This window comes from Scleropages formosus, chromosome 8 (assembly GCF_900964775.1).
Source record: "Scleropages formosus chromosome 8, fSclFor1.1, whole genome shotgun sequence".
NCBI classification, from domain to species: Eukaryota; Metazoa; Chordata; class Actinopteri; order Osteoglossiformes; family Osteoglossidae; genus Scleropages; species Scleropages formosus.
In genome coordinates, this window is record NC_041813.1 from 19,060,656 (window position 1) to 19,074,650 (window position 13,995).

At 49.1% G+C, this 13,995-nt stretch overlaps 1 protein-coding gene across 1 annotated transcript in view; it reads left to right on the plus strand.

Moving 5' to 3' along the window:
- The window catches only part of LOC108937387 (caskin-1-like), a 49,427-nt gene that overhangs the window by 17,567 nt on the left and 17,865 nt on the right, over positions 1–13,995 (plus strand). Inside the window, 9 exon segments of the mRNA XM_029254203.1 lie at positions 4,762–4,813; positions 7,082–7,179; positions 7,271–7,416; positions 7,600–7,695; positions 7,806–7,927; positions 10,403–10,511; positions 10,717–10,825; positions 11,573–11,667; positions 12,355–12,472. Coding sequence (XP_029110036.1) covers positions 4,762–4,813; positions 7,082–7,179; positions 7,271–7,416; positions 7,600–7,695; positions 7,806–7,927; positions 10,403–10,511; positions 10,717–10,825; positions 11,573–11,667; positions 12,355–12,472 — 945 coding nt within the window.

The following is a 13,995-nucleotide window of genomic DNA, read 5'->3' on the forward strand; positions in this document are numbered from 1 at the left end:
ATATTGCAGTCTTTCTGTATTTCGCTGTGTCCAATTGTGGCTTTCTAGGTTTCGTTGTGTTTGTCTGGGCGCCTCTCTGCCTGCAGACACACTCAGGCACAGGTGCATACAGTCAGACGCAGGAGAGCACAGTAGCACCTTGCCGCTTATAAATCCACATCACATGCTCACCCCACCGATGATCCGTAGTGCACCGAGATGCTGTTTTGCCAGCATGAGAAGAACAGGGAGGGAAGAGAACTGGAGGGCTAGAGATGCCTCGTGCCAGAGGCCAAAGCAGGGAGGGCCTGGCGTGATTAAGCCCAGATGTGCATCTCAGCGGGAGGATCAGAGGCACGAGTGGAGCTCTCACAGAAGGAGACACGGCTTCAAGCTTCCCACACAGGCATACAGCTAGCAAGCGCTGTGTGTGTTTGTGTATGTGTGTGTGATGTAACACAACCTACACCCTGTCAGAAAAGGAAAAAAGTCTTTCATTGTGCCGAAGACACAATGTCTGAGACGTGCGAGGGGTGAGCACGGAGGGATGGGTGACATCAGTAACGTGGGACAGTCAATAACGTGAAAATCCTCCGTCTGACGTGATGTGAAAAATTCATAAAGCTAAGCCAGACTTTTATAATCAGAAATCTCAGATATAGAAATTTTTGGACAACAGCAGTGGCACAATTGCTCCCATCACCATTAGTGCCATCCTGGATTCACAGGAGCAGCCATTCCCTCACCTGTGGAGGAAAGAGGCTTCTCGGGGAACCATTGTTTGAACGCGTTTGTTTTTGTGTGTGCATGTGCGCGCGCGCATGCGTGTGGTGTGTGCAGCGGAACGCTGCTCAAGAAGGGCCGCGGGCGAGTGTGAAGTGGCGGAGTCCGCAGCGAGCGGCGCCCGCGATTTGTGTAGGAAGAGCAGCAGGATGCTCGTTGCCTAGCAACCGCTCCAGCCCGCATCCGTGCAATCTAAAGATAAGCTTAGAGCGGCGCTGCAAGGGAAGCGGGCTGCACCTTGAAGAACCGCTGTCGCAAAACCGTGTGGAGACCGGGAAGCACGGTCATCCTCCCTCGGTCGCTCCTGTGCCCATAAGAGCTGTCCAAGTGAGAAACCTAACGTTCATTGTATGCTTAAAGTGATCAGCTTGGCAAGAGTAAATATTTTTACGAATTTGTTTTGAACAGTAATTAAATTCAATTCCAACTGCAGAATTTTACTTGAGCTCGTCGCTCTGCAGGTTCGCGCTGGACTGTTCGGTGTCCTCACCTCTCTGTGCTTGGTTGCCGTGCCAACCGTGAGATGGTGGCCACCGACACGGGTATGTGAAGGCTTGCTGGAGAGCGGGACCCAGTCCAAGAGTCCTGCAGGGCGTAATCGGGCGAGACGACTGAGAAACGCTTTCTAAACTGTGTCGGGGTAGGGGGGCTGCAGCCGGGTGCACAATATAGACCCGGCTCGGGGCCCCGGGAACGAGGAGAAGCAGCAGGCCCAGGCCTGAGCCAATGGGGTGTGCTCCAGAGAAGGCTGGCCAGGACGGACAGAAGCAGACGGGCCAGGGTAATGATGTACTAATCTGGGTAGTGATGTACTAATCTGTTACCGTGGAGTCTGCCAGATGGAGGGGAGTGGGCTGGAGGTGAGCGAAGCAGGAAGGGTGGGAGGGAGGTGAACGCTGCCCAACTTCCCACCTGCCATAGGACTCTTGAGACGACAACTATCAACTGAGGTGGCAGGATAGAAGATTGGAAACATAAATAATGAGACTAAGGTTATTATACTTTGGACACGTCATGAGAAGCTTTGCAAAGTTGGAGGAAAAAGAAGAGCGTGCTGACAGGTACCAGTACATCCTATAAAGGGATGGACTCAATCAGAGTGACAACAGGCACAATCCTGAGAACACAAGTGATGGACAGAACTTTCTGGAAGGACTGCGTATACGAGAGGAGTTTACAGGTGAAGAATGTGCAAAACAAATAGGAAAATTACACCTGGTGGCCGCTTTATTAGGTACACCTAGATAGTGCCAGGTGAAATCCATCTTAACAGCATGGATTCCGCAACAAGGTGTGGGACACATTCTACAGAGTTCCCGGTCCATGCTCGCTTGACTGGTTTACACAGTTTCTGTAAATTTTTTGGCAGCATCTTCATTGTGCTCATGTTGCATTCCACCTCATCCCAAGATGCTCCATTTGCTTCAGGCCTTTGGAGTAAAGGCACTGTCATGTTTGTGCAGCCATCCTGAGATGATGTATGCTTTATGCCGCGGCACATTATCCTGCTGGAAGTATCAATCTGCGGAAGGTTATACGGGTCATGAAGAAATGTGCTGTTCCCGGCAATGTTTTGGTACGTTGTGGCATTCAAACGACGCTACGTTGGTTCTAAAAAACCTACCATGTGAAAAGAAGAACACCATCACACTGCCACCACTAACCTATACCTAATAAAGTGGCCAGTGAATGTATGCAGGTGGCGAGAGTCGACAACGACTTGATGACTTTAAAAACAACGTGAGGGTCCAAATGCAGCACAATTTACATTGGCGCTCAAGCACGTCTCCCTCTCCCCCTGTCACCGCCGGGCCCGATTTCTTCCACAGAGGAAGAGCCGCTATCAATAATTCAGTCAAACATGAACTCGGAAAGGAAACTCGTCAAAAGCTGGTTTCTCTGCTATAGGACTTGTTTCCCCAGGTGGACGGGGAGAAAGACACTGCCATTACTGTAAATCCCTAGAATTCCTCAGGTCAGGCATCGATCGAGGGAGGGAGTCTGGGACGGAACGCAAAGCTGAGGGGTGTGTGCTGCAAGAATCGGCGCAGAGCAACATGCTTGCCATGTGCGAAATTTCACCATGGACAGAAAGCCCACCTCCCACCCAGCCTGCTTCACTCATAACGGTGGAGGCTGTGTACTGGACACGTTTACCCAGTTTACACACTTCCACAGGAGAGCGGCTCCTGGAAGCTGCACCTGCAACCTGTTATTTTAGTCCACTACCTTCAACGTTGTGCTATCTGGTGGTTTGAGTGCTATGATTTTGCCATGGATGGGGTACGCAACGTAATGCATTGTGGGTTGTGTCAAGCAGCCCCAAGTGCAGAATGGGAACTCCTCCCTGGTCCTGGTTGCCCACCTCCCTCTGGTATTGGCTCGCCCGGGACCAGACCGCACCATTCTCCGCACCAGCATCTCTCTCCCAGCCAGCAGTGACTACCGGCGCAGTGGCACCGGGGCTCCTCGCTCTGCAGTGGGTCGGCCTTGGCTCATCTCCATAATTCTAATTAATAAGCTGCACCCTGTTCATTTTTTTGATTGTAACTTTCATTAACTGCAGCGGCGTGGAATAATTTCATTTCAGAGCGGAAGGGCTGGGCTCCGGGGGGGTGTGCTGACTCCTCGCGAGCTCTTTAAACTCAGCATGATCCCCCTCCTCACCCTCATAATTATCGTAATCATAAATATTATTCATGCATATCTCCGCAAATGAGCGCGTCCATAGCGCCGTACAAACGTGCCTACACGGTCAAAGCACGAACGCAGAGGGCGGCGCCACGTGACCGAATATTGGGGGTGCGAGAGGGGGCACGTGTACCACATCGCTGTCGTCATGTCTCCATGTGTTTGGTTTCCACGGTGGCCTTGAGGGCGGAGCACTTTTTAGCGTGTGCCAGGAGGGAATGACAGCAGAGAGGCCCCAAATGACTCACCGGTAGGACCCGAGAGACAACGTTCTCCTGGAGGAGAGCTTCTTAGCCATTCTTGGGGCTCTTCAAAAATCTGATGGTAGCTGTTACAAAGGATTAAGGCCCTTCTATCAGAGGGTCAACAAAAAAACATGGGAACCTGTGCTATCCTCTTTCAGAAACATGCTAACCCTTCCCCAAGATTAATGAATTAATTAAGATTACAAAAGTAACAAAGCTGTCATATCTCCTTGAAGTGTAACTCTATTGCATGTTGATTATGAAACCATACACTTTGTCCACAGTGCCATACCGTTTGTGTTTTTTCCTGTACGGTGGATTCGGGGGGAAAAAATGTAGAAAATATCTGACTCGCTACGTATGTACATTGTTTTCCCGAACAAAAATAATTTACCGAAACGATCTGATCATAGCCAACGAGACAGCAAGAAAAAAGTTAATAAATACTAAACTGAAATTGGATTACCTTGACATAGTTATATCAAACATGGTACAAAATGGTAGTATTTTTATATTTCTACATTTATTCATGGACCCCAGGTTAAGAACCCCTGGCCTAGTGTGATGTGATTGTGTGTCTTTGCTGGGTGTTTCTGCGTTCTGCTTCATTGGCTCCCCTTTCTGCAGCAGCTGGACACATCTGGAGGCGGCCAAGACGATGTGTCACCCGCCTGGCTGCCGCGTGGAGCCCATTTCCCAGCAGACCTCAGTCTGTTGGCCTTCGCGGCGGCTCGTTCCGATGGCTTACGCTGACGCGTTTTTCTCATAAAAACATGGCACCGAAATCCTGGAATGTTTCCGCAATGTGCAGTGATAGCGCAATAAACACAGCAAATACAGACAAATACAGATAATTAATTAAAGCACTAATGGGAATCATAAGGAAATAATTACTGGTTACAGCATAAACCTGGTACCTGTTAACCTTTGTCTTAAAGTGTTTGCTTTGCCTCTATGGTTACAGGATTTATGTCCCTTAAGAGAAGTATTAGAGGCACGTTAGCAGGGAGACATACTGTATTTTTTTCATTCTGGTTAATCTACACCTCTGCTGTCCTTCCAGAGCTCCTGGGGTCGGCCAAGAAAGTGAATGTTAACATCCAGGACATAGACGGGTGAGTAGCGAAAAAGAGGCAGTGTGAGCGTGTTGGAGTCTGTGTGTGCATGTGTCAACCACCCTGTTCCCTCCTCCTCCGGACCGCACTGCTGCCACGCCACGTGTCCTACGCGGAACCCCTGTCTCCTCCGCGAGGTGAGGAGTCGGCCGGGGCAGCCGTTTGCTGTAGGTTCACAGCGTGGATGCCTGGAATGACTTAACCCAAGCGGCAAGGGGCGATCGCGAGCTCGGCCGTTAAGAGACACTACGACCATGTTAGAGCAAGGTCAGCGCTCCCAACAGGTGGGTGGGGTCTCTTGCACCAAAGGAGGAAGGAAAGGAAATCGAACGGCAAGAAAGATGTGCGTCTCACGCAAACACGCACTCACGGAGGGGCTGTTAGCTGTCGGATGTTCGCACTTGGATCAGAAGCAAACCATCACGTCGATGAGACAAGAGGAACAAAAAAGCATGACCAAAGGAACTTGTTATGTTGCGGTATGTTACCGCGCAGCGGATGGATCCGGGATGTTTCCAGAAGGGGCTGCAGTACAAATACCTTCACACGGAGTGCAGACAGCCTCTTGTACAGAGCAGGACGTTGAGGCCTCTGGGGCTCAGCACTGAAAAAAGAGTATTGTAAAACAATCCCGACGCTCTAAATTGCCTTGGATAAAGGCATCGGCTAAATACAGAATATAATCATTAAAACAATGGTGTAGATGCTGGGAATTGGTGGTTAGACATACCTCCTTCTGCTTGAAATATCCGGGTTCAAATCCCTCTCCTGCTGTAGAGTCCTTGATCGAGGCACTTACCCTGTACTGACAGTAAAAATTGTACAAATGTGGGGGAATAAAACTGTAGGTTGCTTTGGAAAAAAACGTCACCTGATTTAATAGTAATAAACGGAAATACGTCTTTCTTAAAGCTGCATAATACAATTCTGTTCACCCTGAGTTGCATGTTGCTTTGCTGGAAAGCATTTGCTAAATGAAAGAATGTAATAATAATAATGGTAAATTATTCAGCATCTCAGTGACTGAAGGTTTGCTGTCCTGTGCTAATACAGTTGTACGGTGTGTATCCGCAGAATATTTATGATGGATTTGCGCTTCACTGAGCTTGAAAGTAAATTAGGTCAGTGCTGCTTCACGGGGGGGGGGATGGGGACCCAGACTCGGTTCTCCTGCCTCCTGTTGGTGGACCCACTTCACAGCAGAGACAAAGGGGCGGCTGCAGACGAGGAAATCCCAGATCCTAATCTGAGCTGAAGGAGGAATCAGACGTGGGGTGGGGGTGCCTGGGAGGCAGGGGTGCCGGGGAGATCCCTACCATGGTAGAAGTAGGTCATGGCCCGTCAAGCTGGAGCAACTGCTTCCCTGACGTCTTTACTGACAGACGTGGGGTGTCGGCCTGGCAAGGCCTTAGTGCACGTGCTGCCACGGTGACTGGGAAAGAGAGGTGGAGCGTGGAAAGCCAAGGCTGCGGTGGTGGGTCGTGTCTTGAATACTGCCTAATACAAGGCCACTTCCTGTTGTTGCTGTTCTTCAACTAGAGGTGAGGAGGAGGAGTGCAAATTTGAGTCCTCGTCCATCCCAGCTGGACACACCCATCCAGAGAGCAACCGTGCTCATGCAGTTCGGCTTCAGCTCGCGAGGGCCGTGCCGCGCAGCCCCGTCCGATATTCGAACCTTCGGCCTTTTTCTAAAATATGGGATAGGTGATCAGACACCAGTAGCAGCGGGTATTTTTTCATTGCCTTTCAAACGCACATTATTTGTTGGCATTTGTGATGGCAACTGTTGGATGCACACACGCACACACACACACACACACACACACACTATGGTGGCTGAAGCAGCATTACTGAGTTCAGTTTGTTTCTTACCTGTGGCTCAATATTGGCTTTGTATCCTTCACTGCCTATTACTCCCCTGGGTGCTTTCCCTTTGCTTCTCTTCCTTCTGCTGATCAAACAGAAAGGCCTCACACTGTGATGTTTCTACGTTTGTTGTGTGTGTGTGTGTCACCAGCAGGAACGGGGGTGTGTGTTTCTCGTTGGGAAATGGGGCGATGGGCTCACACGGTGTTGGATCTGCTTAATTGCTGTTTTCTTTTCTGCCCACAACTGAACCTTGCAATTTTAATTCGTCTTGAGCTATTTTCCCCACACCTTCCTGTCTGTTTCCTTGCCATCTCCTCCTGTGTGTGTGTATGTGTGTGTGTGTGTGTGTGTGTGTGTGTGCTCCTGGGCTGAAACTCATACTGTGCAACGCTGTTGCAGATTCGCTCCCCTGCACCATGCAGCCCTCAGCGGGAACCTGGAACTCATCTCACTACTGCTCGAGTCCCAGGCTGCCGTGGACGTCCGCGACCAGAAAGGTGCTTCCTTCTCTGCTCAACTCATAAGCACCGTCCTACTGGTTGTCCTCATCTCTCTCCCCTTCTCTAATTACCCGTGTGTCTCTGGCAGGCATGCGGCCGCTGCACTACGCCGCCTGGCAGGGCAGGTTGGAGCCCATGAAGATGCTGTTAAAATCAGGCTCCTCAGTGAACGGGCAGTCAGATGAGGGCCAGATCCCGTTGCACCTGGCAGCTCAGCACGGCCACTACGATGTGGTAGGGAGTTGGCTCCGTAGCTGGTCTGGATGCGCGGACTGCGCCCCCCTGCATAACACACTCTAGATCTGCTGTATATAGTTGGAAAAATGGAGCTGTGGTCATAGTGGGGCACTGGGGGGACAGGTTCAAGGCAGAGAGGCTCAAGTATCGGTCTCAAGCCCGTGTTCCTCCCCCCCACAGTCGGAGATGTTGCTGCAGCATCAGTCGAACCCGTGCATCGTGGACAACTCTGGAAAGACCCCTTTGGACCTCGCGTGTGAGTTCGGCAGGGTTGCGGTGAGTCTCTTTTAAATGCGTGCCGAAGTAAAATGCCTTCTGTGCTGCGCTCCGCCTGCCGGGGCACACTGACAGGCTGCCTGTGTGCTGCTCGTGTCCACCCCCTCCAGGTGGTCCAGCTGCTGCTCAATAGCAACATGTGCGCCGCCCTCTTGGAGCCCAAGCCCGGAGACCCCAACGGCACCAGCCCCCTGCACCTCGCAGCCAAGAACGGCCACATCGACATCATCAGGTCAGAGCTCGCTGCTCCGGTCGCTTCCTATTACAAACAGCAGACCGGCGTTCACTTATAAACGTAACTGAATTTGAGTGGTCCGAGGTCAGAGGCTGTCAATACAGGAAGTGGGATAGGGGTTTTTTTTGCCAGGAAGCTTGGCAGGAGATACTGATAAGCTGTCCAAGCAGCTATGAATGCAAATTAAATCAAATTCCCAGCGCTTGCTCTGCTGCAGTTTGCTAGGCCTCCAGAAGGGGGAGAACCCAGCAAATCAGGTCATGGTCCATCTCTGCAGAAAGTAATCTTCAGGAGCGAGTGTTTGTCAAGAGCCTGTGGGGAGTCTGACGGGAGCATTTCTCTACATGACACACAAAATGTGGTCTGCACTCCTGGATTGTGGGAGAAATTTCAGTGATATGAAGACGGATCACCCGTGCTCCTCCATGTGACACACACACACTCTTGCTGAGTCGGACCATGCAATCTACCGATCAATCAGATCATAGGTTATTGTGTAGTTACTGAGCAGCCAATCCACTTCATGAGGAGGGGTGTCGGTTTCCCCGTGTTCGCCAACATTACTGGGGCAATGGAGCATGAGAGACGGGAGCGCTTTCGTACCGATGTGTGCACAAGCCCAGCAAGCTGCCCTTCTTGCAGTTGAAATGAATTTTCTCCTTTTAACAGCTTGTAATATTTCAGTGGGGCGGTCATTCCATGCCAAAGCCATGTTGATTGGTGGACAGACTTCAGAGCAAAGGTGCTTTTGTGGTCTAGGACTGCAGTATTATATATGCAGATTTTTTATTTACCTTTTCTGGTGTGAAGGTCAGTCCTCTTCTGAAGCAGCGGTAAAAGACACACACACACACACACACACACATTTACCCAGTTAGGTGATGACTGAATTGGATGTGCTTTGGGTTACCGATTTCCTACACAGTGATTCACATGTCTGCGATTTCTAATTTGAGACTGAAGACGATAGCTGTGTTTTTTGAGAACGACAAGGAGGACATTTTCCCATTTTCTAGCAGTGAGGATTTGACTTTATGACCTCTGTTTCTTCTTGTAGTTCCTGTTGCCTGTACATTTCACTGAGATATCCAGCATGCAACTGCCAGTAAATGGAGAAACTAATCCTGTGACTGGCTAAATCAGAGAGGGAGTGAACTGTTTGTAAATGGGAGTCGGGCTCTGTGATTGGCTACAGCAGACAGGAAGTAGACTGCCTGTAAATGGGAGTCAGGTTCTGTGATTGGCTACAGCTAACAGGAAGTAGACTGCCTGTAAAGGGGAGTCGGGCTCTGTGATTGGCTGTCTGTGGTAGGCCATTTGCTGTTAAGGTCTCTTTCCAATTAGCAATGATGAACCTGTTACAGTTTTTAGCTCCAGGTGCAGAGAAAGGACTTCTACCCCCATGCCTTCCTTATACACCCCCAGGTCTTCAATCCCACACTTAAAATGAACACCAGTCTGTAGTTTCTCTGGGAAGGGCAGTATTTGGAGCAGATGCCAAAGGTTTTGAAGGCTCAGAAAGGAAAGGCCGGTAGTTGGCATATTACTTAAGGGATGTTTCCAGAGGGTTTCACACTTTCATGAAACGAACCTGAAGTTCTTAACCTATACGTCATGAGCCATTGTCTCTCTGTGCAGAAGAGTGTGAGAACGTACCGAGATACGAATCAACATGATGCTGCTCCGTCCATTTCTGCAGCTTGATTGTGTTGTTTCTTAGAGTTCATCTGTCTGTAATAGTTTAATTCTCTTCAATGGCTTGACTAATGATAGTTAAAGGCTGGCAGATCTGCCACTTGTACCTGTATTCTTCTGGAACGTAAAAGCGGACTGCAGTTGAGGGAAATGTGGAGCGGCTGGTTCTGTGTCTAGGTGTGTGTGTGTGTGTGTGTGTGTGTGTGTGTGTGTGTGTGTGTAAACATACAATTCACCAAAGCAAATTACATGTTTCTCCTCTCGGCATAAATTATGTCCAAAGCAGTCAAACCAACCATATTTATTTAAAATGAATAAGCAGTGGGGGGGCGCGGTGGTGCAGCAGGTTTGGCCGGGTCCTGCTCTCTGGCGGGTCAGGGGTTCGAGTCCTCCTTGGGGTGCCTTGCGACGGACTGGCGTCCTGTCCTGGCTGTGTCCCCTCCCCCTCCAGCCTTGCGCCCTGTGCTGCCGGATTAGGCTCCGGCTCACTGTGATCCCACTCTGGACAAGCGGTTGTAGACATTGTGTGTGTGTGTGTGTGTGTATGTATGTGTGTGAGAATCAGCAGCCTTGTTCTGGATTCCACAGCAAATACTGTTCATTGGCCAGCAGGGGAAGTGGTGGTTAAGGCCCTGGAGTTCAGGGTCAAAGTCCAGTAAGGGAGCCTTCTTTAAATGGGTGAATGTCCAGGTAAAAGTGGGTAAACATTCTTTGACAGTGGAACCAAACCCATCCACTAAGTGATGTTCACACCAAGTGCTGCTCCTTACCTTATAGGCTGCTGATCCAAGCAGGCATCGACATCAATCGGCAGACGAAAGCGGGCACTGCACTCCACGAGGCTGCCCTCTGCGGGAAGACGGACGTGGTGCGGCTGCTGCTCGACGTGAGTGAGCTGAAGCAGGGATGGGCAGACCCAGGAGCCTGGAATTCCTGTGGAACACTGAGTTGGATTGGCACAGTACACATAATTTGCCAAAAATTAACAATGCAAACAATATGCAACAGAAAAATGCCATTTAAAAAAAATCATCCATGTGTTCCTGAAATGCCTAATATGTGCTTGTTGTCCGTCTCCTTACGACTCCCAGAGCGGCATCAACGCGTCTGTAAGGAACACCTACAGTCAGACGGCGCTGGATATCGTGCACCAGTTCACTGCCACACAGGCCAGCAAAGAAATCAAGCAGATGCTCAGAGGTCAGAGGGAGCCGGGGTGGACCTGTGCATACCTGTACTTGCTCCTTCTTTAATTGTGTTCGTGTACACTGTACACTGGCTACTCATGTTATAAACAGTTGAGGTAGACAAATTGTATTTTCTATTTTATTTCCCAGTTTTTTTATTTAAAATTTCATTTTCCTATTGATTGTCTACAATTTCTGACTGTAAACGAGTAAATGTAACATATGTTTACCCTCCAAGATGACATGTAGCAGTAAAGAGCACCCAAATGGAATAAGAGTGTGGGATAGCCGGAATTCAACTCAGTCCCACAGTGTTTACAGGTCATGTCTGGTGTCCCTGAGTGTTTGTGATTAATAAAAAATGACGAACATTGTACATGTTTGTGGGTTGAATCAGTCAATAATTGGAATTTAACAGGAGTTTGTGGCGGTCACATTTTTATGTTCAGGCATTTTACAATAGTTTTCATTTAAATTTAGCTTACAGTTAATCTAAATATTGAAACAAAAAGTATTTCTATTCGTTACAGCAGTATTGAAGATTTTTTCAGAACTTGTATCAAGGAATAAGATGAGTGATGTCTCTATTGTCATGCTTCTGTTGACTGGGACTTTTGAGTTCATATGCTGTAAAAATGACAAATTACAAACAGTTGATTTTGGTTGACTTGTGTTTTGTATGTTGAGAAACCAGCGTATAACTGTTTCCCTGTGTTTTTATTCCCCGCGTCACTTTGCTTACTTGTGTCTCCTGGCACAGAGGCGTCTACAACATTGCAGGTCAGGGGCCTGAAGGATTACTGCAACAACTACGACCTGACGAGTCTCAGCATCAAGGCTGGTGATGTCATCACGGTGAGCTGCTGGCCATACCCATTGTACACAATGCATATACCACAATGTGCCTAAAGCATCTGCACACAATTTACCGTGATAATCAGCAGCACATCTTGTCCTCCGCACTCATATGAAACACAATTCCCTATTTGCACAACATTTTTTAAACGGTGGCATAGCGAGTAGCGCTGCTGTCTCACAGCGCCTGGGTTGTGCAAGAGAACGTGGGTTCGATCCCTGCTCAGTCTGTGTGGATTTTGCATGTTCTCCCCGTGTCTGCGTGGGTTTCCTCCGGGTGCTCTGGTTTCCTCCCACAGTCCAAAGACATGCTGTTCAGGTTCCCCTATAGTGTGTGAGTGTCACGGAGTGAGTGTGTTTCACTGATGCATGGATGAGTGACCCCTTGTATCTAGCAGTGTAGTCACCTTGGTGAATAAGGTGTGTGTACTAGTAACACTACATAGTATCCGTTGTAAGTGACTTTGGACAAAAGTGTCTGCTAAGTGAATAAATGTAAATGTAAAAAGTGGCACCCTTAACTGTAATGTCGCTGTACGTTGTTGTGGTGACACTAATGTGCTCACGATGTCTGCCTATAGAGAGCGCTGTTCATTGAACATCTTCCATTGCTGCATATTAAAGTGCATAGATTTCAGATTTCCCAGAAGTGTGTAACTGACTAGACCCACTTGTGTTTCCCTGAAGGTCCTTGAGCAGCATCCCGATGGCCGGTGGAAGGGATGTATTCATGACAACCGTACAGGAAACGACCGAGTGGGCTTCTTCCCCTCCAGTGTGGTGGAGGTGATCAGCAAGAGGGCAGGTGCGGGGAGGAACGCCGCTTGAATGATCTCTTTGAAACAGGGTATAAGGCTTTCATTAGCCATGGAGCAGAAGAGAAGATCCTGAGCACAAGGGTTAGGGACAGGACTGAAATTAAGCCGACCGTTACGTTAACATGCGGTTTACATGATGTGTAACCATTTTTTGTAGTTTACTTTTCTATTTTTACCTATTGAGGCACTGTTAGCTTTATTTTCATAGCTCTGTTTTCAGAAGCTGCTTAATTTCGATCAAAGCTGCTGGTCTGAGAAAGTTTGAGAAACAGGAGGTGAGTGCAGCTCTGCTGATTTGCATATTGCTTGTGCACATCCAATCGGGACATAGGGCTGCTGTAATAGCTTGTCACAGGATTAGCAGGGGGGCCAATCATATCACTGAAAGACTGTGCCTGGATATGTATTTATTTATTAATGTAATTAGGAATTGAGGATGAGCAGGCTGATTCAAAGTTAGTTGGGAGAAGCAGAATAGGACAGCAAGGTGGATAACAATGGGTCAGTAGGCTCACTGCATGAAAGGTTTGTGGGAGAACGTATGGGCCCCTGAGATGACACAGGGACTCAGTGGGGCTCCTCGATGCTCAGCCTGTTTCCATGGTCCCCACGTGTGGCTGTTTCTTCTATTGCTACAACACGTGCTGCCGTTGGCTATTGCATTGGTGGCTTTTTTTCTACTGGCCAGCTGCGTCGATTGATCGAGAGGGCTGGAGCATTCCCCCCTGCAAGGTGCGGAATATCCCATAAGCCACGTGGTGCGCACGCTGCTTGGTTGAAATTAATTGAGCCATCAGCGGAGAATCGGCACTGAAGACTGGGTCCAGAAGCTCTAGAAATTAGCTGTGGATGCTAACAAATGAAGTGCTGACACTCGCGCGCAGATGGCCTTCCAGCAGACTGCAAGCAGGACAACAGCCACCTCGTCAAGCTGGCTTGACCCCGATGATCTTGGAACGGGTTCAAAGAGTCTCCGCTCCCCAGGATCGGGTTCAATGGCCAGGTTGGAAGGACAGCGATCAGGAGTGACATGGAAGATCTGCCCCGACATCCCACCCTGGCAGAACGGATCGATGACTGCATGCTTGAGTGGTTTCCTCAAACCCCCCCCAGTTAAATCCAACTATCTAGTTTTTTCTGACTCCTGTAGAAGAATCCACTTGTCTTGATGCGCACATCACACAGATGAAGGCCAGGAACACAAGGGAGAACAACCTCGGAACTGCAAGATAACAACCCACCTGACACATTAACCGCACAGCGTTCAACCAGGATCATGCTAATCAGATGGGAGATGAACTTGAGTGGCTGTAACTTTCAGACATCCCCACTCTCCAGCAGGGCAGAGAGGGACTGGCCTGGTTTTGCTGTCTGTCTCCATCCTTACCATGCCCACACCCCTGCTCCACCGCATATCCACATTTCCTGCCTGTCATTCCACCTGTTTTGTTTCTTTAACCACACCCTGCTATGCACACACTTCTGGGGCTCAACGCTCTGCTTTCCCACT